Source organism: Tiliqua scincoides, chromosome 6, assembly GCF_035046505.1.
Source record: "Tiliqua scincoides isolate rTilSci1 chromosome 6, rTilSci1.hap2, whole genome shotgun sequence".
NCBI lineage: Eukaryota > Metazoa > Chordata > Lepidosauria > Squamata > Scincidae > Tiliqua > Tiliqua scincoides.
Window position 1 is genome coordinate 69,033,533 of NC_089826.1, and position 26,213 is coordinate 69,059,745.

The 26,213-nt window shown below is 43.4% G+C and overlaps 1 protein-coding gene across 2 annotated transcripts; it reads left to right on the top strand.

Annotated features, from left to right (window-relative positions):
• The first annotated feature begins 783 nt into the window (after nucleotides 1–783).
• Nucleotides 784–26,213, top strand: GABRG1 (gamma-aminobutyric acid type A receptor subunit gamma1). Of its 2 annotated transcripts, XM_066631726.1 has the most exons (7): nucleotides 784–911; nucleotides 6,332–6,414; nucleotides 10,623–10,760; nucleotides 11,752–11,904; nucleotides 17,700–17,915; nucleotides 21,959–21,972; nucleotides 25,935–26,213. In XM_066631726.1, the coding sequence occupies exons 1-7, from the start codon at nucleotides 784–786 to the stop codon at nucleotides 26,211–26,213; spliced, it is 1,011 nt and encodes a 336-aa protein (XP_066487823.1). The 2 variants fall into 2 exon arrangements, with proteins under 2 accessions (XP_066487823.1, XP_066487824.1); XM_066631727.1 differs by lacking the exon at nucleotides 21,959–21,972 and having other exon boundaries at nucleotides 17,700–17,911.

Consider the following 26,213-nt stretch of genomic DNA (forward strand, 5'->3'; position numbering starts at 1 on the left):
GGGGGCATGTCAAACCTAGACTGGAAGCACAGGATATTGAGCCAACTGCTGCTGCCGATCTCCATCTCAGCCAGCCCTTGACACTCCCAGCAGGTCCCAGTGTGTGCCCCAGTTCTCCCTGGGAATGCCCTTTTTTGCCAGATTACCTGCTCCAGAGGCTACCGGCCCGGGGCTACCAACCCTTTGCACCAGCAGCCCCGGCCAATGCACTGTGGCAGCATCTGTTGTTCTAGCAGTCAGTCCAAGACCTGGATAGGATTGGGCCATGCAAACACCATCTGATTTTTTTCAGACTACTTTTGAACTACTTTCGGAGGACTGCATGGTGCTGGATGTAGGCTCTGATACCGGACATGGATTTCTGTGTTATTCTTGGCTAAATATCAGGGAGTGTGCATGGTGGTATTTTATGCTGAATTCTTTCTTTCTTTCTTTCTTTCTTTCTTCTTTCTTTCTTTCTTTCTTTCTTTCTTTCTTTCTTTCTTTCTTTCTTTCTTTCTTTCTTTCTTTCTTTCTTTCTTTCTTTCTTTCTTTCTTTCTTTCTTTCTTTCTTTCTTTCTTTCTTTCTTTCTTTCTTTCTTTCTTTCTTTCTTTCTTTCTTTCTTTCTTTCTTTCTTTCTTTCTTTCTTTCTTTCTTTCTTTCTTTCTTTCTTTCTTTCTTTCTTTCTTTCTTTCTTTCTTTCTTTCTAGGAGTACACAATAGATATAATTTTTGCCCAAACCTGGTATGACAGTCGCCTGAAATTTAATAGCACCATGAAGGTACTTATGTTGAATAGCAACATGGTTGGAAAAATCTGGATTCCAGACACTTTCTTCCGAAATTCAAGAAAATCGGATGCCCACTGGATCACAACTCCAAACCGCTTGCTTCGAATCTGGAGTGATGGACGAGTATTATATACCCTAAGGTACAAGTGTTTGACAAAAGGTTGAGAGACTTAGGGTGCAATCCTAACCAACTTTCCAGCACTGAGGTAAGGGAACAAACATTGCCTTACCATGAGGGGGCCTTCCTATCTCAATGACTGCCCCCTCAACTGCAGGATGCAGCACATGCCCCACTGGCACAGCTATGCCAGTGTTGGAAAGTTAGTTAGGATTGCGCTCATAAAATGTTTTATCTTTTATTCACTGTTATTTCCAGTTTACTTTTCAAGCTGTTCTAAAAATTACAATGTACAGAATCTGCAGGCCAATTTTATACAAGTTGATTCATGAGTAATATTTGTGTAATAGAAAATACCTACAAATAAGTGTTTATGGAATCACAGCCTAACTAAATAAGAGAGAGCCTGACTCTGTGTGTATTTACTTGGAAGTAGGTTCCATAGAGTTCAGTGAGATTTATTCCCAAAGAAAGGTTGGTTTTAGGGCTGCTCCACAGGTTACTTTTTTCCAACTTGAATGTTAGAAAAAACATGATAATCTAATGTGTCAACAGCAGAGTAGCACTGGCATAACTAGGGGGGTCAGGGGGCAAATAACCTGAGGCACACCCCAGCAAGGGCACTGCCACAAATTCCTCCCCTCACCACTTTTTTTTCTTGATAGGCCTGTTTACAGGCCCTCAGAAGGTCTTATGAGGCTACCGGAAAGCCTAGGAAGTCACCACTGGAAGTGTACGTTTTTAGACCTTCTGGGGGTTAGGGAGTACTTTCCTTGACACTTGAGCAAAACTGTACTTTCCTTAGGCTTACTTTATTCTGTAGTCCCAGATATGAGCTATATGAATTAGTTCAAATAATATTCTCTTGGGATCAGAGATCCCTATGCAATCTATACTGCAATGGGATTTTCCCCCCCTTACGTTTGTATTCTGCCCTTCCTCAAAGGAACTCAGACTGCTGTAAATAAGGACATTGAAACTGTGTCAATATCATCCAGTGAGGTTTATGCCTGTGTGGGGATCACACTGGATTTGAGGATCTTACTGTCAGCTTTAGATTGGCTGATGAATATTCAAGAATTCATGTGCACATTTTTTTTTCACACATATACGAGGGTCGCCCAGAAAGTAATGCACCACATTTTTTTTCTTCAACAATTATTTATTGAACACAATGAAACTTACATACAAGAAAGAATGATGTTTCTTCTACACTCCCTATTTTTCCACCTAATCTCCGTCCAGTTCTATGGCCTTCCTCCAGCAAGACACAAGGGCATGTATGCCTTGTCGGTACCACTCCTTATTCTGGTCACGAAGCCATTTCTGCATTGTGCGAATCACCTCTTCGTCATCCCCAAAATGTCTTCCGCGAATGGCATCCTTTAATGGCCCAAACAAGTCGAAGTCTGAGGGAGCTAGGTCAGGGCTGTAGGGTGGATGGGGTAACACAGTCCAACCCTGTTTAGTGATGTGTTCCGAAGTCCTCAAACTTGTGTGAGGCCGAGCGTTATCATGTTGAATCAAACATTCACCTGGGTTGTTATGGCGCCGAAGTCGCTGGAAGCGCTTCTTGAGTTTGGTTAATGTCTTCACATAAGCTTCAGAATTAATGGTGCTGCCTCTTGGCATCACATCAATGAGTATGACGCCCTCACAGTCCCAAAACACAGTGATCATGACCTTACCAGCGGAAGCAGTTGCTTTGAATTTTTTCTTCTGTGGAGATTGAGGATGACGCCATTCCATCGACTGTCGTTTTGTTTCGGGCTCAAAATGGTGAACCCAGGTTTCATCACCTGTCACAATCCTTGACAAGAACGCTTCCCCCTCATCTTCAAAACGTTTCAGCCACTCAGAAGAAATGTTTTTCCTGAGAGATTTGTGGCCCACCGTAAGACAGCGCGGAACCCATCGTGCACACACTTTTGAGTAATCAAGAGCACGGATGATTGCATCCACACTTCCTTTGCTGATTGACAGCTTCAGCGCCAACTGCCTAGTCGTTATGCGTTAGTCCTCGTGAATGAGCACATCAGCAAGCTGCGTTTTGTCAGGTGTGACAGCCGTGGATGGCCGCCCCGAACGCTGCAAATCTTGGAGCTCTGCCAAACCGCCTTCTAATGGCCTCACCCTCTGTGCCCAGCAACTAACCGTACTTCTGTCGACTGCAGATTCTCCATAAACTGTACACAAACGTTTGTGAATGTTCCCAACAGTTTCTTTCTCCGCAGTGAGAAATTCAATGATGACACGCTGCTTGTAACGTACATCACTTACGGACGCCATTTCGAAACACTGCTGCAGCTACGCTATCTGTCTGAAGAAACCAAAAATTTGTGTGCGCACTCCTGAAAATTCAAATAATGTATATCTAAAGTTTCGCATTCGTACCATTACTGTAGGCTGAGAAAAAAAATGTGGTGCATTACTTTCTGGGCCTTTCTTGCATATGTTCAGAGGCACATCTGTTTTCCATTTCTTCCTTATACATGTTCCTCTTCTCCTCTGTAAGCATGAGGTTGGTTAGGACCCTTGAAGAGCATCTCCAAGGAGAAAGCTGATTCTGTAAACAGAAGATAAGGATGCTGTTTCTTGCTTTTAATGCCTCCCCAAGAAGCCTCTGTGCAAGACTGACAAAACAAGACTGAGATAGGGTACGGGTAAGAAGTTGGGTGTAATCAAAAATTGATAAACATAATGGGAAAGTTGCAGTGATAAGTCAAAGGAAAAGGGAGGCCTGTGGGTGCTGATTTGTCATTACAAAATAGCAGTTCATTGCATTTCATCAGTTTTGCATTGTACAAGTCTATGAAATGGGAAGTGCTGTTTTTAAGCTGTGTACCCAGGATTTTTTTTTTTTTAAATTGAATATTTTTGCATGGGGAGAAGAGATTTGCTTGAATTTTGCCCAAGGTGTGAACATTCTGGAAAACAAAGCAAAGTTCAGATGATAGTGAATGAAGTAGCAATAACAGGATCTGACAACACTTCAGGCTATTTGACTGTCAGAGAGTCTCTCGTGTCCTTCCTTTCTCTATGACACTTTCTTCCTGGGGAGGCCAAAGGAAGGAGAGAAGAGCTGGCAATTTTTCACCTGCTGCTTTGTTCTGGAGTTATTTGCTTATTCTGCTCCCCTAAGGCCAGCCAGGTGCTGTCTCTTAGTGCTTTCTCTAACTTTTAAAAAAATACACCCTGAGTTTAGTGTTCCAGTAGAAAAAGAGGAAATTTTGAAAAAATACATCTTAAGAAATAACTCTTCAAGCTAGGACTGTGCACCTCCTCACAGGGCCAGAGAAACACATATGAGGAGGAGGAAGAGGAGGAGAAAATAAGTCAGCAAAGCATATTCCTCCCCTAACTCCAACCTCTTACTCTGTAAACATTTACAATCACTTGATTTTATGTAAACCAGTCAGAGACCCTTGTATCGCTGCTAACTGGGCAAAGAGGCACCATTAAAATGGTCCTCTTATATTTATATTATCTGCCCATATTCACACCTGTCTTTTCCAGTGGCCATTCGCTGGGGCTTCTTCTGTATCTTTTTTTTTTTTTTTTTAGATTTTGAGTGTTTTTGGGATAAAGGGGACTATTTATGCATTTAACTTTATTTGTTTATTTGAACTTTATTTGTTGATAAGCCGTATATAAATATACTTAATAAGAGGAATTACTAATATGCAGCTTCAACTATTTAAGTGTGCAGTGTACCCCCGGTATGTGCAGATTTGACTCACCTGGATACCAGGTGAAAGCCACTTGTAGTTTGCTCATCAAACTGGAAATGGCCGCAGATTCATGTGTCGGGGTTGGGTCCTGGAATGGATCACATACGGATAAAAAGGGCAGACTGTACTTCAGTCCTATTGATTGCAAGTGGAGTTCAGTGCACAAAACTCTCCAGACTGAGCTGACTGTCTTGATATCTCCTTTAGGGCGCAATCCTAACCCGTTATGTCAGTGCTTTCCAGTACTGACTTAAGGACAATGCAGCTCTGAGGTAAGGGAACAAACATTCCCTTACTTTGAGGAGGCCTCCGTGAGTGACACCCAACTGCAGGATGCAGCACATGCCCCATTGGCACCGCTATGCCAGAGCTGGAAAGCACTGACATAAGGGGTTAGGATTGCGCCCTTAGAAGAATACTGTATGTAAGCAAACACTATTTGCATATTTATATTTCTAACATTGGCCCAAATCCTAACAACTTTCCAACACTGGCATAGCTGTGCCAATGGGCCATTTGCTGCATCCTGCAAGGCAAGGGAATGTTTGTTCCCTTATCTTGTAGCTGCATTGCCCTTAGGTCGGTGTTGGAAAGTTGGTTAGATTGGGCCCATTGTTGTATATCTATAGATATGTGGTAGTAACTAGTGATGGGCTTACACTTTTGGCTGCCTTGTTAATCAGTTAGATTTTGTTAAAGCTTTCCTGGAAAATGCTTGGGGAGGGGGGGAAACCTAATGGATGAAGCAGTCACTCCTTTGACAGCCCCCCCCCACCTAATCCCTGAGAAATGGAGAAGAAAGCTGGTGCTGGAGAGGGATCATTAGAAACAGGGAAGGCCTTGCTGGCCTCTTATTAACTGGAAGTGATGCGTCTGTTTCTCCCATAGAGCACAGGTAGTTTCTTCTGGCTTCCAATTCAATTAGGGAAAAAGAAGGAATTCTATCTGCCCTGGCACATTGTAGCATGCAGGCAAATTAACGGAGACTGCTCTGTGTGTGCTATGGTGGAGGTGATTGGACAGCCTGCAGGAGGTCAGTAACAATATTTTACCTACACACACACACACACACACACACACACAAAATACTTTCCTCAAGTAGGCTGCCCGATCACCTATGGGTTTCCTCAGATCCCCAGCAGTTATTTTGCTGCTGTAGGTACAAGGAGAGAAAAGGGACAGAAAGGGTTGAAAAAGAGGAGGAAAAGGGGTTGAAAAAGAATCCTCTTGGAAGTCAGTACTGCCCCCTGCCCTCCTGCTGTTCGTCCCCAAAACTCCCCCTGCCCTCCCTCTCTCCACCCATGGCCCACCCCCACTGCCAACTTTCCAGCACCAACAGAGATCTCTGGCGCTGCTGCTGCATGCCACATCGCTCCCCAATTGCAGTGGCGGCCCAGCTGCATGCGCCACCTGTGCCCATTTTATGATCACAGAAGTAACTTCGGCTATCATAACTCCCTGCCTGGCAACCGAATCCTGCCTAGGATTAATCTGTTAATTGTAACTTGTATCTTCAGTCACAGCACCATAGTCAGCTCTTCTCCATGCCTGCCACACACAGGGAAATACCTGTTGAAACTAAAGGGGATTTTGAAAGCAGTCTGGGGTATGCAATGGGTGACCCAACTCCGTTGAAATCTTCGTTATTGCTATGTCTGCTTGACTGTGATCTAAAACTTTGTCCCACTTTTTTTCTTCTTCTCCTAAACAGATTGACAATTAACGCTGAGTGTTATCTTCAGCTTCATAACTTTCCTATGGATGAGCATTCATGCCCACTGGAGTTTTCAAGCTGTAGGTGGTAAAATGCTTCCTCTATTTATCTCATTTTAAATTAAGAACATGCCAATTATCGGAACATGCCTGCACTCTGCCTTCTCTTTGGCTGGGAATGGCACAACCCGTTAGTTATCGTAGCACTTGGTTCTTTCCAATTGAGAGCAATAACATATGAATGGGGAAATAATACACTAGTTTCCCTGCATTTTCCAAATATTAAACACTATAATTCAGAGTTTGTAAAAATAGAAAGGGCCTAGACACATATATGTGCTGGATTGCATGGAATTGAAGAAACCAGTGTGTTGATGATGCATGAATGAAAGTCAGAACATGAACCAGAAATCTTGTGGGCTGAGGCTGGGACCTCAGTGAGTTTTTATTATTACTTATCATTTTATTATGTGTTTTTTAAACTATTGTGACTTTTAAAAATTCTATTTACTGCAATTTTTGTATTTTTATTTTAGTTGTTTAGCCACCTTGGTCACCCCATTATGGGAGACCAGGCAAGGTATAACTGTTTAGAATGAATGAGGGCACAATCCTAACCAACTTTCGAGCACTGACTTAGCCACAATGCAGCCCCAAGATAAGGTAACAAACATGCCCTTACCTTGAGGAGGCCCCCTTGACTGCCGCCCCACTGTGGGATGTAGTGCATGCCACATTGGCACAGCTATGTCAGTGCTAGAAGGTTGGTTAGGATTGCGCCCGAATGAATGAATGAACGAACATGGATGCTTGCAACGGATAATATGAAGCTACTGAACTGACCAACCCTGGTATAAATATTAGGAATCTGGCATCATGTTCTTGCTTGGTCAGCAGAGCCCTGCTTCATGCCCAAATTATAGGTTCAGTTCCATAGGCCCATAAATTGATCTTTTGGACACCCAGAGCCCAATCCTATGCATGTCTACTCAGAAGCACGTCTCATTATAGTCAATGGGGCTTACTCCCAGGAAAGTGTGGATAGGATTGTAGCCCCAGTTACAGAACATATACTTTAGGGATGATTTGAGTACATCCACCCACAGCTCTGACAAGGCCCGGATGACAGGGCAGATACGGACCATGAATGCCTTTAGATAATGGACACTCATCTGGTCTGAACTGAAAGGTCAAGGCTGGGCAGTCACTAGGTAGCACTGTTCACTAGTATAAGTTGCTAGATACACTGTGAAGTCATATCTACTATAGTGTGGAACTACCCTGGTGGTAAAATTAATTTACAGCCCACGCCTATCAGATACACCCCACTGATGCAGCTGCATCATCGGAGTACATGCTGCATCCTGTTGGGGGAGGAGTCCTGGAGGTCTCCTCCAGGTAAGTCCTGGAGAAGTCCTAGAGGTCTCCTCCAGGAACATTTGTTTCTGGGTCTACTCAAGCTTGCAGAAGCAATTCAGTTTGTGCAAGTCCAAATGGACCCGAGAGGATTGAGGCTGAGAAGAGGGTTAGGATGCCACCAACACCTCCCCCTCTCCTGGGCTTGATCTGCCCTCCTCCCCAACTCATGATCTTCCCCATTCTTTCCCCTCCCCTCCCAGCCCCTTTCTTCCTCCATCTCATCTCCCTCCTGTGGCCCCCCCCCCACTGACTTACCAGCACTGGGGGAAACGGACAGACTGCCAGCAGCATAAGGCGCTCGTAGGATTGGGCCATTGTTCTGAAGCGAATGCTGCAAAAACATGATCAAAGGAATCCCAAACCCCAGAGCCTTCCATTCTCTTGTATGTGAGGAAAATGCCACGAGCACAGGAAGGCATTTCTTTTTGTGTGTGATATGACTCTCCTCATAGAAGAGAATGCAAAACCCTGCTGAGATGGCCCTGGGCAGTCTGCTCAAAGCAGCTGGATCCTGTCCATTGTACACACAGGCTGTCAAAAGCCTCTGGAAGTAGATTTCCATGTTAGCTTAATGACTGTCAGTCACTAAGGAGGACTAAATCGATCCACAAATGAAGTGCTAAATCTGCTTAAATGCAAGTATGACATGGTTTATGGATCAACCTGGAAGGTGTTGGTTCCTTTGAACTGTTGAAGGATGGGATACAAATGCAGTCGGTGATCGTTGCAAAATTATCTGAATCAGGTTTCAGCTGGCGATCTAACCATATATGGCAGTTTAAAGATAATTGTTAATAGATTGTGACCTGCTTCCTTGAGCATACCGTCATAGCTATTCCCATTATTATTGCAGAGTCTAAGTTTATCTAAGAATTATTAGCTTCACTGGGTTTCAGAATTACACCCGGTGTTAAAAACTGTAATAAGCATATAAAATTAATTCGCTCATAGGGACGTAACACTGTCATGGGCAGAATAAAACATGGAGTACTTCTAAACAATTTCTTTCTAGATGTTAAACTTAATAGGGGATGAAATTTAAGTACGATATATCTCTTTAACGTGTAATTTATTCCTTAATCCTCCCTTCAGTACTTCAAGAGAAACTGCTCTCAGAACACTAGCCTCACTAGGATTGGCGTTGCCCGGTACGGGAGGCTAGCATGTCATCCCCGTGAAGGACCTCCTCCCATGCAGTGGGTGGGGCAACACCCTGGGCAGTGGGCGTGGTCATGTACCTTCTCCTCCCCTCTCTTGGTTTTTTGGCTATAACTTTTGATAAAATAGAGATATTTCATTGCGGTGTGGAAGACCAGCATGTCACCCCATGATGGACCTTCTCCCATGCAGAGGGTGGGGCAACACCCTGGGCAGTGGGCGTGGTCATGTACCTTCTCCTCCACTCTCCTGGTTTTTTGGCTATAACTTTTTATAGAATAGGGATATTTCAGTGAGTTTTGTTTCATTGCATTCTGCATTAAATTACACATCGATTGACACATAACATAATGCTGTTGTTAGAAAATACCGAGATTTTAAAAATTTTGGCTAGTAGTGGTGTCACTCCACCTGTGCTTGTCACCCAGTGCAGCCCACACACCCCTAGTGACGCCACTGTGGCTAAACAACTGGAGTAGCTTCAAATCAGAGCTGCGCATGCTTGTTCATTGATTTTTACTGTTTTTGTTATTTTGCACAATTTATTCTGGTTCAGCTTGTTATGGGTTGAGGCAAGGAACTTTGCAGGAATTGTAGGGTCAAACTAGATGTTGCGGAATGTGTTTGCTTTTTGTAAATAAAAATACTGTGCTGGGAATGAAACCACAATGGGGGGTGGGGGCTTTAGGAATTTGTCCATGCCACAGTGCCATACCCTCAGCCTGTGCTGTATATGTTGAAGAAATATTCCTTGTGGAAGATTTTTTTTTCTGATTAAAATAGTACATCTGCAGTGGGCAAAGCCCAAAAGTTCCCCCACTTTTTGCCATGGTTTTGCTCTCCCCCCCCCAGTATGCTACCTGCAACAACCAAAAACAAAACATAGGATTCGTTATGCATTTGTTGCAATATATAGTTTCTTATTCCGCTGCCCCTTTTGGCTGTTCAGGTTTCAGCAGGACACTCTGCAGCATGTCTCCACCACCAAAAGCATGAATCAAGGCCTAGGCAGTCTTGCTCAGATTGACTAGAATTGGAAATACCTCCTTAATTAGTCACTTTCATGTCAGGGTCTGGTTTCCTGATGCCATCACTCTCCAAGCCAGACCTACAAAGAATATCATAATAGCATTGTTACTGCTTCTGTCTTTTTTTTCTGCACTTAAATAGCAGCTGTGATGGGGCAATCATTCCCCTTGTGCCATGGTCCTGATGAAAATTGTCCCCTTTCCTGGCCTCAGATCTGCTGTTTTCCTTGGATGGGGGTGAGAGGCTCTCACTACCATCTTTGGGAGTGTCTTTTCTAGAGCTAATTGCAGCTTTGGGGTGTGTGTGTGTGTGTGTGTGTGTGTGTGTGTGTGTAGTTCACCAAGACCACAGCCTGAAAGGGAATGGTTAGATGTTCCCTCCCCACACACTGCTATACTGATCTGATTGCCCACACACACAGCAGCTATTGCAATTTTTTAAAAAGGTGTATTCAGCTTCTCATGTGATTTGCCTCATAGCTGTAACATTAGGACTCACCCTTAATTTCACTCTGCTTTTTGAGAGGGCCATTTACCCAGTAATTAGCTGGCCAATTCCCAATGAGCATCCTGGCAGTCATAACACAGTTGCCTTCATACTAGTGTTCTCCAAAGTATTCTGCATTAGGATTACCATAAGCTTCTATTCTGATAGAGTAACTGATTTAGGCTAATGTTTTCTAGATGGATACCCAAGGAATGAAATTGTATACAAGTGGAAAAAATCTTCTGTGGAAGTGGCAGATCCCAAATACTGGAGATTGTATCAATTTGCATTTGTAGGTTTAAGGAATACGATAGATATCTCTCATACGCAGTCTGGTAAGGAAACATCTGGAAATGGCTCTGCATTGATTTAAACTAGATCAGTGGTTCCCAAACCTTTTAGCACCGGGACCCACTTTTTAAAATGACACTCTATCGGGACCCACCTAGGTTTACCAGACGTTAAAAAAGGAGGTCTAGACAGAAATGATATTGTATTTAATTACAAATAATAATAACAAGATAAAGACATCAAACATTTTATCTCCCTATGCTTGCAAACTGCAGGAGCTGAGTTTTTTTGCAGGGTAATTAGCAGCTATAGTATCTGATTTTTGAATAGGGCTTGAGGAAATTAGTTACCTCTAACCTATCCATCGCCCTTTGGCAACCCACTAAAAAATCAGGTCACCATCCACCAGTGGGTCCCCACATACAGTTTGGGAACCACTGAACTAGATTATATAGTGTGTACAGCAAGTCCTTACTTAAAGTTCTTGTAAACTGCAGTTTTAAGTGAATCGGCTTATAACGAAACCAATTTTACTGTTGGCTAATTGGTGTACTTAAACAAGAGTTCTGTTCCTACAGAATAGTTCTGGTCACAAGAACATCACCAAATGTCTAAATCAAGACCCCAAACACTTCCGGTATTAAACACTGAAATAAATGTGAGCTCTCTGGGCCAGAGAAAACCCACGCAGACATGGGGAGAGCATGCACAAAGACAGTGGTCCTGGCCAAGGATTGACCTTTTTTCTCATCAACTTTGTTACAAAATGGCTTTGAATGAAAAGACTTTAAGTGAGGACTTGCTGTGTACATAGCTGTGGATTTATACAGTGGAGTATTGTTTGTGTGTTGATATTGTGCAGGGAAAATACAATTGTAATTGCTTTAAGAAGTGACTCTTCCAATAATTTTTTTTTGTTTCCATCTGATCCCAGTAGCATATTTTTAACCACAGGAGGCTTTCATTTGGAGTATAAATGTGTAAGAGAAAATAGCTAACACGGTTGATAATTGATTCTCTTTTTTTATCTTATAGGAGATTACGTTGTTATGACCATCTTCTTTGTTTTGAGCAGACGTATGGGATATTTTACCATTCAGACATACATTCCTTGCATACTGACCGTTGTTCTTTCCTGGGTCTCCTTCTGGATTAATAAAGATGCTGTACCCGCAAGGACGTCATTAGGTACTTGTGCTCTTCCAAAACACCATGACTTCAATGAATAGGCTTGCATGGAAGGAGAAAAAAATGAATCAAACCTCAAAAATTTTGTTCCTCTAAACAGTATGCAAATGATGGTGTTATGGGAGACACCAGAGGGAACATGGGTCCATAATCTGCAGGTCCAACAAGTCATGCATGGCTTGTTAAGGCAATCTGAAATCACTTTGCAACATCTTAATTCAGGGTTGTTCATCCTTATTCAGTGATCCCTGTTCACAAACACAGGCACTAGCTTTAATTACTTCCCTTTGGCTTGCAGTGGTCAAGAATGGGGGCTCTGACGTAGGTTCCGCCTTCAGTGGAGATGCAATTGATGGTTTTCTGTGACTAAGGGCCCAATCCCATCCAGTTTTTCAGTGCTGGTGCTGCTGTCCCTATGGGGTATGCACTGCTTCTTGTGTTGGGGAAGCAGTCTTGGAGGCCTCTTCAAGGTATGGGAACATTTGTTCCCTTAACTCCAGGCTGCATTACAGCTGCCCCAGTGCTAGAAGGTTGGATAGGATTGGGCCCAAAGTCTTCTCAGTAGTGGCACCTGGTCTCTGGAATGCCCTCCCACTGGAGTCAAGGGCAGCTTCTTCCTTGCTGGTTCTTAAGACGAGGAAGAACAAAAGAAATAATTCTTTTGACTGGTCTTTGCTTAATTTATCCTTGTCCTGCTGCATTGTTTGATTACTGTATGGTTGTGTGTATTGTTTTTTTTGTTGCTATTATTGATTGCTTATGTTGTGGTTTTAAATGTAAGCTTCCTTTTAATTTTGAGCTCCCTTTTCAGGGATTGAGAAGACAGGGTATTTCATCTTTAAAACAGCAATTTTCACTCTTTTGCATCTCACTGACAAGGCACTAATATTGTTAAGGCACACCATCAGTTTTTTGACAAACTGGTAAATCCTCATCCACACGGACATCTGCCTGACATCTAGGTGTAGATGAGGTACCAACGAAGGATGGACGCTTTGCCAATCATGGCAATCTTCTGTAATTTGACTGGTGTTATTGCCAGGGCGTCCAGTGTGCAAAGTACTTGTTAAATTGTGTTGATATCGGCAGCACTTTTACATGCTTCATCCAGATACGTGTCAATTCTATGCACAGTATTAATTCTATGCACAGAATCTATGCAATTCTATGCACAGTATTTGGATACTTTCTCCTGCTCTTTCTCCAAAATTCACAAGTCGCCAGCAATAGCGACATCTATGATTCAGGCACCTGGCTTCTATGATGGTAATTGTTGTGTCACAGCTCCTCCCCACTGGGTATCGTGCCCGCTTAAGGCTGGTTAGTTTCTCTTTGATAACACATCAAAGAGTAAGCACACATCAGAGTCAGGTCCCAGTCCAATAAATGCAGATTGCCAAATCACAGTCCAAAGTCAATATGCCGGGTCACACTCCAAAGTCAAAGTCCAGGTAAGCCAGTAGTCAATGCAAGGTGCCAAATCAGAGTCCAGAAACGATATGCCAGGTCACAGTCCAAGGTCAGGTCAGGTCAGGTCAGGTCAGGTCAGGTCAGGTCAGGTCTCCTCTCCTCTCCTCTCCTCTCCTCTCCTCTCCTCTCCTCTCCTCTAAACATTCACTCCTCCTACAACCCACAAACCCTTCCTGCCTCAGGTGCTCTTATATCCCTGAGGGCCCTATTGCCTTCAAGTGGCTGCAGCTGTGCAGCACACTCTCCTGGATGCCCAGGCCTTACCCTTAAAGGGGCCACTGCTGACACCACATCTGCCTCCTCGTCAGGTCTTCCACGATTCCAATACAGTGATATCTGGAGTATTGGCCTCCACACGTCTGTCAGTCTGTATCCAAAAGTCCCACAGGATTTTGACCTCTTCATTTTCTACTACCCTTTCTACCTGGTGTTGCCATGGCTTTTCTGACATGGCTATGGTGTACCTTTTACATAAGGACCAGTGAACTAATTTGGCCACACTGTGCCCTTCTTTATAATCGGTGTTGGCTGTTTTGTGACATTCGCAAATGAGATGATTGATTGTTTCATCCCATTTTTTGCTTAAACGGCATTTACCATCATCACTGGTGCTTTATGTTTTTGTCTTCATTACATTTGTTTGCAAAGCCTGATCTTGTGCAGCTAGAATCAGTCCCCTTCTTGATGGTGCCTGTTCTTAACCCTGCCCAACTCAAGCTATTATTGCTCTTGCCTTCTATACCTTTAATGAATTGTCCAGCCGTTGACCCATTTTTCATATTCTTGCTTTTTGTACTCCTCTTTGCTTTTTGTAACTTTCATCAAATTTTCTGACGTAACTGCTTTTATCAACTTTTCCAAGCTTTGCGTGATATAGTCATTCAGTACTCGCTTTTCCTTTTCTACTGTTAGTTGTACTTGCAAAAGCCCCCGGCCTCCTATCTTCCTTGGTAGGTACAGTCGGTCAACGTCACTTTTAGGATTAGCGAGTGGATTTTCAGTCAAGAGTCTCAAGTTCATTTTGGGTCCATTCAACAATGCCAGCTGGATACCTAATCACTGGACTAGCCCATGTGTTTAATGCCTTTATGATGTTCCTAGTGTTCGGTTTTGATTTAAACACTTTTCGTACTTTCCTTTAATATTCTCACTGGGTCACATTTTTTACTCTTGAGTGCAGTATATTGTCACATTCAAGTATGCCAAGATATTTGTACTGGCCATCATGTGCAAGCGCTTTTATTGTGTCACCGTTGGTGAATTCAATACCTTCCAGCTGTTGTACTTTCCCATGCTGCAATGACAATATTGCATATTTATACTTCCAAAATTCATCTGTTTGTCCATACTGAAGATCTGCACCATATTCAACGAGGACTCAAGTTCAACAGGGCTTCTGATGTCTAATTTCAAGTCGTCGATGTACAGAAAGTGACTTATTTTGCCTGCCTGCACAGATATGTTATAGCCCATTCCAGTTTTGTTCAAAATATCCTTCAGAGGAATAAGAACCTTGTTAAACAACAGGGGTGACAATGAATCACCCTGAAAAATTCCTCTCTTGATGTTGACTTGGCCTGTTTCTTCTCCATTAGCCAATAACATAGTAATCCACTTTTTCATACTCTGTTTTATAAACTTTCGGATGTTTTCATTGGTTCCGTATTTTTCCAAGCAGGTGTTGATCCAGCTGTGAGGCAAAGAGTCAAAGGCCTTCTTGTAATCAATCCAGGCCATATTGAGGTTCGTTTGTCATTGTTTACAGTTTTTCAAGATCATTATTTCTATCAACAGTTGGTCTTTTGTACCTCTGGATTTCTTAAAGTTACCTTTTTGCTTGGTTGGGTAGAGAGAATGTAGCATCAGGTGGTTGTATACCAAAGTTGCAATGATTTTTGTGAGAAACGTGAAGGTAGTTGGAAGGCACGTACTAGGGCGACAGTTGCTAGGCACATTGCCTTTTTTCCACATCTTTCAGGATCAAAAATGTTCGCCCTTTTGTCATCCAATCTTCAGTGGTTGCAATTTGGAGCATGTGACTGAATTGCACTGTGATTTGGTGATGGAGACTGCTCAAGCATTTCAGCCAGAACCCAAGTACTTCATCTGGTCTTTGCATGTTGTTTTACCATTTGTTCTGTAATTATAATGTTATCCATTTGTTTCTCACTGTTGTTAACATCCTTATTCTAGGAAGCATGTTTATTGCGTTCAGCTGGGTTCTCCCAGATGTCTTTCCAGAATTTTAAAGTCTCCTCATTATTTGGAGCGATTTGTTTTTGGAGCAATTTGTAGAACAATCGCTGATTCTTGCGGAACTGGGTATTTTGTTGAAACTGTTTTACCAATTCATCATATCTTTCAATCTCTTTGGCAGTGGCTGTAACTCGATATTTGAGCTCTTTGATGACTACATTAATCGTTTTTCATTCAAGGTCATGCCTTTTGTAGAGGCTGTTTTTGACTTTCTCATTCTTTAATTTTCCTTCTCTCAAAAACTTCAAGTTACTGAGATCAGCTCTCAGTTTCTTTATTTTACTTTCAAGCCAAGTTTTCCACCTTGGAGGATGGGATGGTTTACGTCTCTTGGACAGTTTGTACCCAAGTTCCATGGTTACAATGAAGGCAGTACTGTATATTAGCCTATTAGTTTTTTCCACTGTAGTGGTTGGAATTGTTGAAATGGCAACATTTACATCACGTAGCAGGCTAATTACTTCTCTGCTACGAACTTGGTGTAGAACTGGCAATCTTTGCCTTTCCATATTGTCATTCACGTGTCCCATGATTCTGTCTTTCAACATTTGTTGACGTTCAGTTAAATCTTGGCTGTTCAACAATTGATTGTTCAAGTTTTATGTCCACATTTGAGTTATTATTTTTGGAAATGTTTCTTCTTTAACAATTTGGCCTGTGGTTTGCTCAGGCTTTTCAGCCATTTCTTTGATTTCTTGCAATTCCAGTTTGGTGAAAATTTTGGTCCTTTTTGTTGTTGTTGTTGTTGTTATTTATATATCACTTTTCGGGCAAGTATTCCAAAATATGGAAAAATCCAATGTCCAACATATTTCTGTTTCCAAGCACATCCAGTAAGGCATGTCTAACCTCTCTCTCTCTCTCTCTCTCTCTCTCTCTCTCTCTCTCTCTCTCTCTCTCTGTGTGTGTGTGTGTGTGTGTGTGTGTGTGTGTGTGTGGTCAATAGCAGTGTGATTGCTGTTTGACAATGAAACCACATGGGACTATTCCACATAGGAAGCTGTTTCCATGAAGGAGCAGCTTCTCATGCAGCAAAGCCAGTTTTAGTCACACCAGTGAGTGTGTCTATATATATGGTCCTGTTGTGGTTGAAATTATCTGAATCACGCAAGGACACTTCACAGGAATGGCTTTCCCCACACAGACCAGCATCCACATGATTTGATTTTTAACCAGCAACACACCAAGCATATGAATCAGATGCATCTTTGGCCATTCCGGGGCATCTCTTTTTATGTAGCACATCCTGTATATCCTTTCTTGCCAATCTCCATTAGTCCTCTGCCTTAAAGTCAAATGTATCAGAGATTTCAGTGAATTAAACAGGTTGCTATGTCAAGATAACGTGTCATGTGAGCAAACCCTTAGATCTTTTGTGCAATTAGCCTGCTAGAAGAGTGCATGTTTTGCTGTGATAATTTTCTCTGCTTTTATATATTGCTTTTCAGCCACTGGGACCTCTCAAAGCAGTTGAGAATAAAAATGCCATAAAACAAAATGCTAAATACCAAGTGCAAGCAAGGATCCCATACCTATGTAGCAGACTGTTTTTATAGTCTTAAAGTTTTATAGTTTTTTATAGTCTCTTTTTATACTTTTAGAGACTTATAGTTTTATTACAGAAAAACAATTAGTGGGGAAGGGCAGAATGAAAATGCCCTGACCTTACGTGTGACCGTAACATAGAAATACACTGAATATTCTTAAATCTATTCAGATCCTAATACACTACATGTTTCAAACAATACATTTTTGTGCGCAGTGATGTTTGCAGCGAATAGACCTTGATTTCCTTGCTTCTGTTTCTAGCCTGCTTTTCAGTCCTCAGGCTCCCAAAGTGACTGACAACAATGATCCAAATAAAATTCCATAAAACCATAATTAAAACCACAATCAGATGCATATTTCCATGGCTTTGCACCCTAATAGAGCCAAAGCAGTATTGCCCCTGATGCCATTTTATGCACAGTTAGGTGTTTCCCAAATAGATGTTTCAGAACAGCCTGTATTTTGGTAATCTATAGAATTCCACCATCTCAATAATCACCTTTTCTGTTCTCTTTGAACAGGCATCACCACAGTTTTGACAATGACTACACTGAGTACGATCGCGAGGAAATCTCTTCCCAAGGTTTCCTACGTGACAGCGATGGACCTTTTTGTTTCTGTGTGTTTCATTTTTGTGTTTGCTGCCTTGATGGAATATGGCACCTTGCATTATTTCACCAGCAACCGAAAAGGGGCCAAAGAGAAAGAGAAGAAATCAAAGAACAAGCCTTCGGTAAGTGGAATCATTTGGAGAATCTTCACATTGTCTGTCCCTGGTCCTTGGTCCGGTCAAAAGGAGCGAACTTCTAGAGATGTCATTTTAGCCATAAACATTGCTCTGTGGCTTATCTTTATCCAGGCTCTCACCTATGGAAATCTACAAGTAATTGATGATGCCGTGGATAATCATGAAATGGAGCTGAGCCTGAGTTAGGGGTTCTTAACCTATTGGAGCTGCAGCCCTAGGGTGTGCGTGAAGGGGGCTCAGGGACTGCATGGTGCAAAAAGAATTTGCTTTGTTATCACTTTTTTAAAAATAGTGAATGACAATTTTTTAAACATTTTTTGAATTTGGTTTGAATTTGGTCCTTACTACTGATGGGCCAATTTATATAAAGATAGATAGATAGATAGATAGATAGATAGATAGATAGATAGATAGATAGATAGATAGATAGATAGATAGATAGATAGAGAGGTGTGTGTGTGTGTGTGTGTGTGTGTGTGTGTGTGTGTGTATCTTATCCACAATATTTACTGTTTTCAGCATTCTTATTGATTGTTTTTGTGGTTTGTGTTGGATTTTTTTTGGGGGGGATGTCTTCAAATTCTGTGAAGGACATTTTTTTTCTGTGATTGATTTTGGGGGGGAGGGGGAGTTCTACTTTTTGCCATGTTGTTCAATGCAGTTTCAGGAAATAGCAAATAATAATTTGTATAAAATAAACAAGAAATGTATATATGGGAGTGGAGTGCATGGACAGTCTAAGAGTACATGAGGCACATGACTGAAGAACCTCTGGCTTCAACCTCCTTTGGCTTGGTGGTATAATGGCTAGAATTCACATACTTAGACTGAATAAGCTTTGCCAGGCATACAGGAAGTGCATACAGGCCTTCAATTTTTCATGCTGGCATCACATGATCTCTGCATGTGTTCATATGGGTGCACCATGTAGGCAGGGTAAGAAATGACATGTTATGTCCTACCTCAGAGATAAACACAAACATCTCTATGTGAATCCCAACAACAGTGACAGGCACAATCTACTGAGTTGGTGTTTTGATTCTTAGGTTAGGAAAATGCTGCCATCTGTTCATGCTATTCTGTCTGCAGCAACAGCAACCTAAGAATTTCTGTGAATCAGCATTTGCTTAGTGCCTAATTTAATAATGGGGAGGACAGATATAAACATAAACATACATAACCACATTATCTGTCAGTACAGGTCCCGGACCTGTACTATATATATATATATATATATATATATATATATATATATATATATATATATATATATATATATATATATAAAATCCCTAGCATGTATGCACTGCTGAAACAGAGACGCCTGCGTTGGCTTGGTCATGTCGTGAGAATGGATGATGGGCGGATCCCAAAGGATCTCCTCTGTGGGGAACTCGTGCAGGGAAAGCGCCCTACAGGTAGACCACAGCTGCGATACAAGGACATCTGCAAGAGGGATCTGAAGGCCTTAGGAGTGGACCTCAACAAGTGGGAAACCCTGGCCTCTGAGCGGCCCGCTTGGAGGCAGGCTGTGCAACATGGCCTTTCCCAGTTTGAAGAGACACTTGGCCAACAGTCTGAGGCAAAGAGGCAAAGAAGGAAGGCCCATAGCCAGGGAGACAGACCAGGGACAGACTGCACTTGCTCCCAATGTGGAAGGGATTGTCACTCCCGAATTGGCCTTTTCAGGCACACTAGACGCTGTTCCAGAACCACCATTCAGAGTGCGATACCATAGCCTTTCAAGACTGAAGGTTGCCTACATATACTAATATAGTAGATATATAGATATATATATATATGTGTATGTCCCGGACCTAAATATATATAACCACATTATCTGTGGTTATATATATATACAGATCCCGGACCAACAGCAGGAAAGCTGCTCTCCCATTCGGTAGGAAGAGGTCACCAGGGCAAATGGCTGGAGGCCACGCACAGACTACAGTGGCCCACTGAACCTCCTCCGTCCCCCATTGCTGCTGGCAAATCAGCAGTAGGGGCAGTTCAGGGGAGGATCATGGGTGGATCAGGGTAGGGAGTGGGCCAGGCTGGGGAGAGTTTGGGGATGGGATGAGATCTCAGCGGCAGCTGCACATGCAGTGAACTTAACCCCCCTTCTTGGCACAGGCCCAGCATGCTATGCAAAACATGTGGTAACCATGTTTAGTGGGAAAGGAATCAAAAACAAAAATGGTAAGCAATGCCCACGCTCATGGCACATGAATCTATGTGCTTGGCTATTGATTTCAGTGATTCCTAATTGTCTGACCGTTTTCATTCTTTGTTCTTTCTTGTTCTGCTATACATGCTTTAGCAATGTATTAACGCAGAACAAATTATTCTTCTGTTCTTTTGATATTGTGTGCATGAATATGTGTACAGGCAAATTTCAAGAGACACACGTTATCTCTGGGTGATGTGCTGCAATCATTTTATTTATATTTGAGGATTACTCTTTTTTTTTTTATGCCACTGTCTGACTTGCTAAAAATAACAATTACTTTTCCTCTTCAATGATTTTTGAACTTCAAAAGAGACTAGTGTGCAGGAACATGAACATTTAATAATGCCCAAAGGGTAAACATACTAAAATATTAACATGCAGCATATCATTAGGCCATATATAAATTTAGCCATCTCCTATAAATAAATAAGTTACTTCTCGTTACTACAACATGAAGACTTTTTTAAAAAAATTGCCCGAGCCTGCTACTTGGAAAAAGGATCACTGAACTGGAATCCTGAGGACTGCAAAGAGCTTTCTTCAAATGGAAGAAGGGTGACATTTAAGAACCGAGATAGAAAACAACATCCCGTCTTCAATCCCCTGGGTGTTCTATCAAACCTCAGTGCTGAAACTAATATTGAGGAGAAAAGGAAATTTGAATTCACCAAATACTGTGAGCCCTCGATATCCAAGGGTGGTCCATTCTAGGACCCCCCAGAGATACCAAATTTCATGAATATTGAAATCCATGGAGGAGGGAAGCTGCCAGCAAACCTGAAGTGCCATTCAGAAGTCTCCGGGAGGCTTCTGCACGTGCCTCCCTGCACTTCAGAAGATATCCCGAATGGGACTGGAAGGCACCTCCAGTTTCATCCAGGAGGTTCCTCTGAGGCTCTCCAGTGTGAGCTTGGGGTCTAGACTGAGTTAAATTCATGGACGCCAAGCCTGTGGATAAGGAAGGCCCACTGTATGAATTGTGGGCTTGGACACACATTTTTATATATCCCATCTTTCTTTCATTGGGAAATGCAAGATAGTATACATGGAATTCTTAGGTGGTCACCTAAGCTCTGGTTAGATCTAAACTTGGGACTGTGCACCCTCAGACAAAAGCAAGCATCTGAGTTGTTTCATCACTTACTTGGTATCTTCCATACAGGCACAGCTTCCTGAGGCAACACAATTCCAGGGTTGCCACTGTACTAGGAGCAGCGTATCAGTCCAATTTTGTGTGCTATCTCCAGCATGGAAAAGCTCTCTGTACAAATTGAGAGTGCAGCCAAGAAACCTCTTGTGACCTCGCAGCAGGGACTCTGGAGTGCACTGCCAGTAGGGGAGGGACTTAGTGGTAGACCACATGGTTTGCATGCAGGAAGTCCCAGCTCCAACTCATGTCATCTGCATGTAGGGTAGCCAAATATTCCTGCTTGAAACCTTGGAGAGTTTTTAACATAAGAACATAAGAACAGCCCCACTTTCGAGACTGAAGGTTACCAACCAACCACTGGATCAGGCCATAGGCCCATCTAATCCAGCTTCCTAGATCTCACAGTGGCCCACCAAATGCCCCAGGGAGCACACCAGATAACAAGATACCTCATTCTGGTGCACTCCCTTGCATCTGGCATTCTGATACATAGCCCAATTATAGAATCAGGAGATTGCACATACACATCATAGCTTGTAACCCGTAATGGATTTTTCCTCCAAATATTTGTCCAATCCCCTTCTAAAGGCATCCAGGCCAGATGCCGTCACCACATCCTGTGACAAGGAGACCAACCACACGCTGAGTAAAGAAATATTTTCTTTTGTCTGTCCTAACTCTCCCAACACTCAATTTTAGTGGATGTCCCCTGGTTCTGGTGTTATGTGAGAGTGTAAAGAGCATCTCCCTATCCACTCTGTCCATCCCCTGCATAATTTTGTATGTTACAATCATGTCCCCCCTCAGGCGTCTCTTTTCTAGGCTGAAGAGGCCCAAACGCCGTAGCCTTTCCTCATAAGGAAGGTGCCCCAGCCCAGTAATCATCTTAGTCCCTCTCTTTTGCACCTTTTCCATTTCCACTATATCCTTTTTGAGATGTGGTGACCAGAACTGGACACAATACTCCAGGTGTGGCCTTACCATCGATTTGTACAACAGCAATATAATATTAGCTGTTTTGTTCTCAATACCTTTTCTAAGGATCCCAAGCATAGAATTGGCTTTCTTTACTGCCGCCGCACATTGGGTCGACACTTTCATCGACCTGTCCACCACCACCCCAAGATCTGATCTGTCACAGACAGCTCAGAACCCATTAGCCTATATGTGAAGTTTTGATTTTTTGCCCCAATGTGCATGACTTTACACTTACTGACATTGAAGCGCATCTGCCATTTTGCTGCCCATTCTGCCAGTTTGAAGAGATCCTTCTGGAGCTCCTCACAATCACTTCTGGTCTTCACTACTTGGAAAAATTTGGTGTCGTCCGCAAACTTTGCCACCTCACTGGTCAATCCTGTCTCCAAGTCATTTATGAAGAGGTTGACAAGCACTGGTCCCAGGACAGATCCTTGGGGCACACTGCTTTTCACCTCTCTCCATTGTGAAAATTATCCATTGACACCCACTCTCTGTTTTTGATAGTCAATGTCAATAATACTGAGTTTAAGGGACCAATGTTGATTCAAGGATGCCGTTTCCTTGCCCTTCAATGCCCAGCAAACAAATCTTGAGCCAAACGTGCTTGCCACTCTCTTCCCTCTTTATGTACAGAAGGTATTGAGCTGCTATAACCCATTTTCAAAGGACAGGGGAAGGTACCAATGGCAAAGCAACAATGAGCCCAATCCTATGCATGTTTACTCAGAAGTAAGTCCCATTATAGAGCTTAATCCCAGGTAAGTGTGGGCAGGATTGCATCCAGTTACAAATAATGACAAGATAGGCTGGGGAGGGGGCAGTGCCATTGCCACCTGAGTCTTTGGCTCTTGCCATATTGTCAACAGTGGGACTCAGAACAGTGAGCAGACTGGGTCACTCTGAAAGCTCCAAACCAGGGCACTCTGAAAGCAGTTGGCAGTGGGTGACACGATGATGAGTTGACACCATCATGAACCCCCCAATGTCCAGAACGCCAACACTTTGCAAAGTAAGCTCCACACTGGGTGCTGGCCAGCCCAGCAGTTCACTGCATCATAACAAAGTGTTGTTCAGGAGCCATTTGAATAGAGCAGGCAGTGACCACCAGGTGGGACGCATCAACAGGAGTTCCATCAGCACCGCTACAAAAGTGATCATGGCCAAAATTAAAAAGACCACCAGTACAACAGTCATCCTAGTACATTTCCCTCCCCCCCCCATCCCAAGCCTGTCTCCACATTTAACTACAGATATATTCCAGTGTTGAGCCCAATGGTTTGAGGCAAGGGCTTGCAGCTCAACTTTAGATCTAGAGGAAAAACGATGTGCACAAATTCCTCCAAGCATTTGTCATGGACAAAAATCCTCTTTTTTGAATACTTGTTCCAATCCACAAATGGAGGCTGACTGTAACACAGTGGCCACCAGAAAAAGAATATTAGCAAAGAAGAAGCAAAAGTGTTGGCTGAACAGGCTGTCATTGGCATGTCTGGTGCGCTAAGGGATTGTTGTTTAGAGACTTGGACAAGTTAAGTACAACTATACAATGCAGCGATCCTGCCATTTTGCCGCAAAGGAACAGTTCCCATCTTGGGTTCTGCCTCTTTTCTGCAGTGCTTCCTATTAAGCCAATTAGAAGCTTTAATTATTTAGTAACCAATATGTCAAAAATGGGCCCTCTCCAAAACTTCCTATTTCTTCTCTGGGAGAGCAAATTATCTGCCTGCTGTATTATAATGTGTTTAAAGGCTGCCTTTTCACAACACTGCAGACAGCAATTGGCTCCATTAGATCCTAAATGTGATCACGAATGCTGAAAAAGCAGATTGTGCTAAAGTACCTACTTAAAATTTAATCATATAATTTTAGCAACTTTTATTGGAGTTTTGAGAAGCTGCTGGATATTGTAGCATTTACCCAGCACCCCCCAATAAAGACACAGGCATGGGCATATGGTACAAAGGGCCACTTTATTAACTATTTAAATATACTTAAGATTGCAACAGGGCCTAACAAATAAGTCATGCGAGTTCTACATGGGGGAAACGGAGCTGCCCGTCTACTTCCCCCTATAGTGATTTGGGCAACCACACCCAACTCTGGGCAGTGTCAGTACAAGCCTGCCACCCCCTTCATTGTCACCCCGAAGGGGCAGGGTGGCACGCTAGCTCAGGCCACCCAAGCGAACCCGTGGTGCACCTTTACCACCAGGCCGAGGTTCATCCAGCCTGCGTCACCCAGCCAGGAATGCCAGCATGACCAAGCGTGGAGTCCTCCCAGCCCTTGCCACCCTGCGGTGTACACCGAGATAACCTTACCTACCCACAACCCGCACGACACCTGCCTAAAGCGACCAACAAGACCTGTGGAAAACCCCATTCCGCCCCTAACTCCACAGTCTGGGGTAGGCAAAAAACCACCAACCAACGTGCCAATTAGGCTGATGGCAAAAATTCCTACCCGGCCCCAGGTGGCGACCAGCTAGTCCCAGACTGCCAAAGGGTGGGCGTGTGGGTGATCGCTGCCTGGTCCTGACTGCGTGGGCTTCTCCGAGCAGCCTGCACGTGGCCTCACACCAATTAGCCCCCAGCCAATCAGCTGCGAGGCTGGCCCCCCCCGTGCCTCGTGCGGGGGCAGGGCAAACGCCGGTGGTGCGCTAATTCACGTGCCACCGGAATTCTGCTCCATTCAACGCAGGAAGCTACCTTTTTCGGAGTCACATCTTGGTCCAGCTAGATCAGTATTGTCAACTCTGACTGACAAGATTTTTCCAGGTTTTCAGATGTGGTCTTCCCCCAGCTCTATCTGGAATTGCCAGGGATTACATCCGAGACCTTCTTCATTCAAATCATGTGCTCTTTGACTGAACTTCAGTCCTTCCAGACACCATTCTGAAAAAAGCCACATGCCATATCTAGCTGGGGGGCGGGATGGATTGGAATACTTCAGAGGGGAAAGGGGTTAAATCCCCTTACCCTCTCTGAAAGCCTTCTGCTCTGCAATGGGTCTCCTTGGACTTGCACCAGCTGGAGTGGGGAGGGGAGAGGAACAGGGAGCGGGGAGGCTGCAAAAAAGGAGGACAGGATCTGGCACATGCGATTGTCACCAGATCCACCCCCTCCCGCAGCATCCCCACTCCCTGTTCCTCTCCCCTCCCCACTCCAGCTGCTATCTTACCTGCTCCAGTGGGTCCAGGCAAGTGACAGATGGGGAGTGCTGCCACCTCTTGCAGCACTCCCAAAATGGCCACTGAGGGAGGGCTGTACACTCCATTGACAGCCGTTTTACAACAGCAGAACCCAGTTCTGCTGTTGTAAATCCCTTCACAGGGCAGCCCAATCTCGAATAGGATGCATGCTGATTCAGAAGAACGTCCCATTGAGTTCAGTTGTGCTTACTCTGAGTAATGACTGAACCAGGCCTACTCAGAAGTAAGTCCTATTTTGTTCAATGGGGCTTACTCTCAGGAAAGTGTGGTTAGGATTGCAGCCTAACTTGCATAGCATCGGAGCTTGAAAGTGAGAATTGCATGTACTGAGTGGAGTTGCGGAATGCGCTTGAATCTTCCATTTCCCCCTTTCCACTCCCCATCAAGCACTATACGCTTCCGATTTAAAGCAAAAGTAACATAGTGTTATCTTCTTTAGAATCCACCTGGGCTTGCTGTTCGTTCTGGGTCAACGTTAATTCCAATGAACAATATCCGTCACCTTCACGAACATGGCGACAGTTATGGATACGAGTGTCTTGAAGGTAAAGACTGTACCAGCTTCTTTTGTTGCTTTGACGACTGCCGCACAGGATCATGGAGAGAAGGAAGGATACACATTCGAGTGGCCAAGATTGACTCCTACTCTCGGATCTTCTTTCCCACAGCCTTCGCCCTCTTCAACCTTGTGTATTGGATCGGGTACCTTTACCTATAA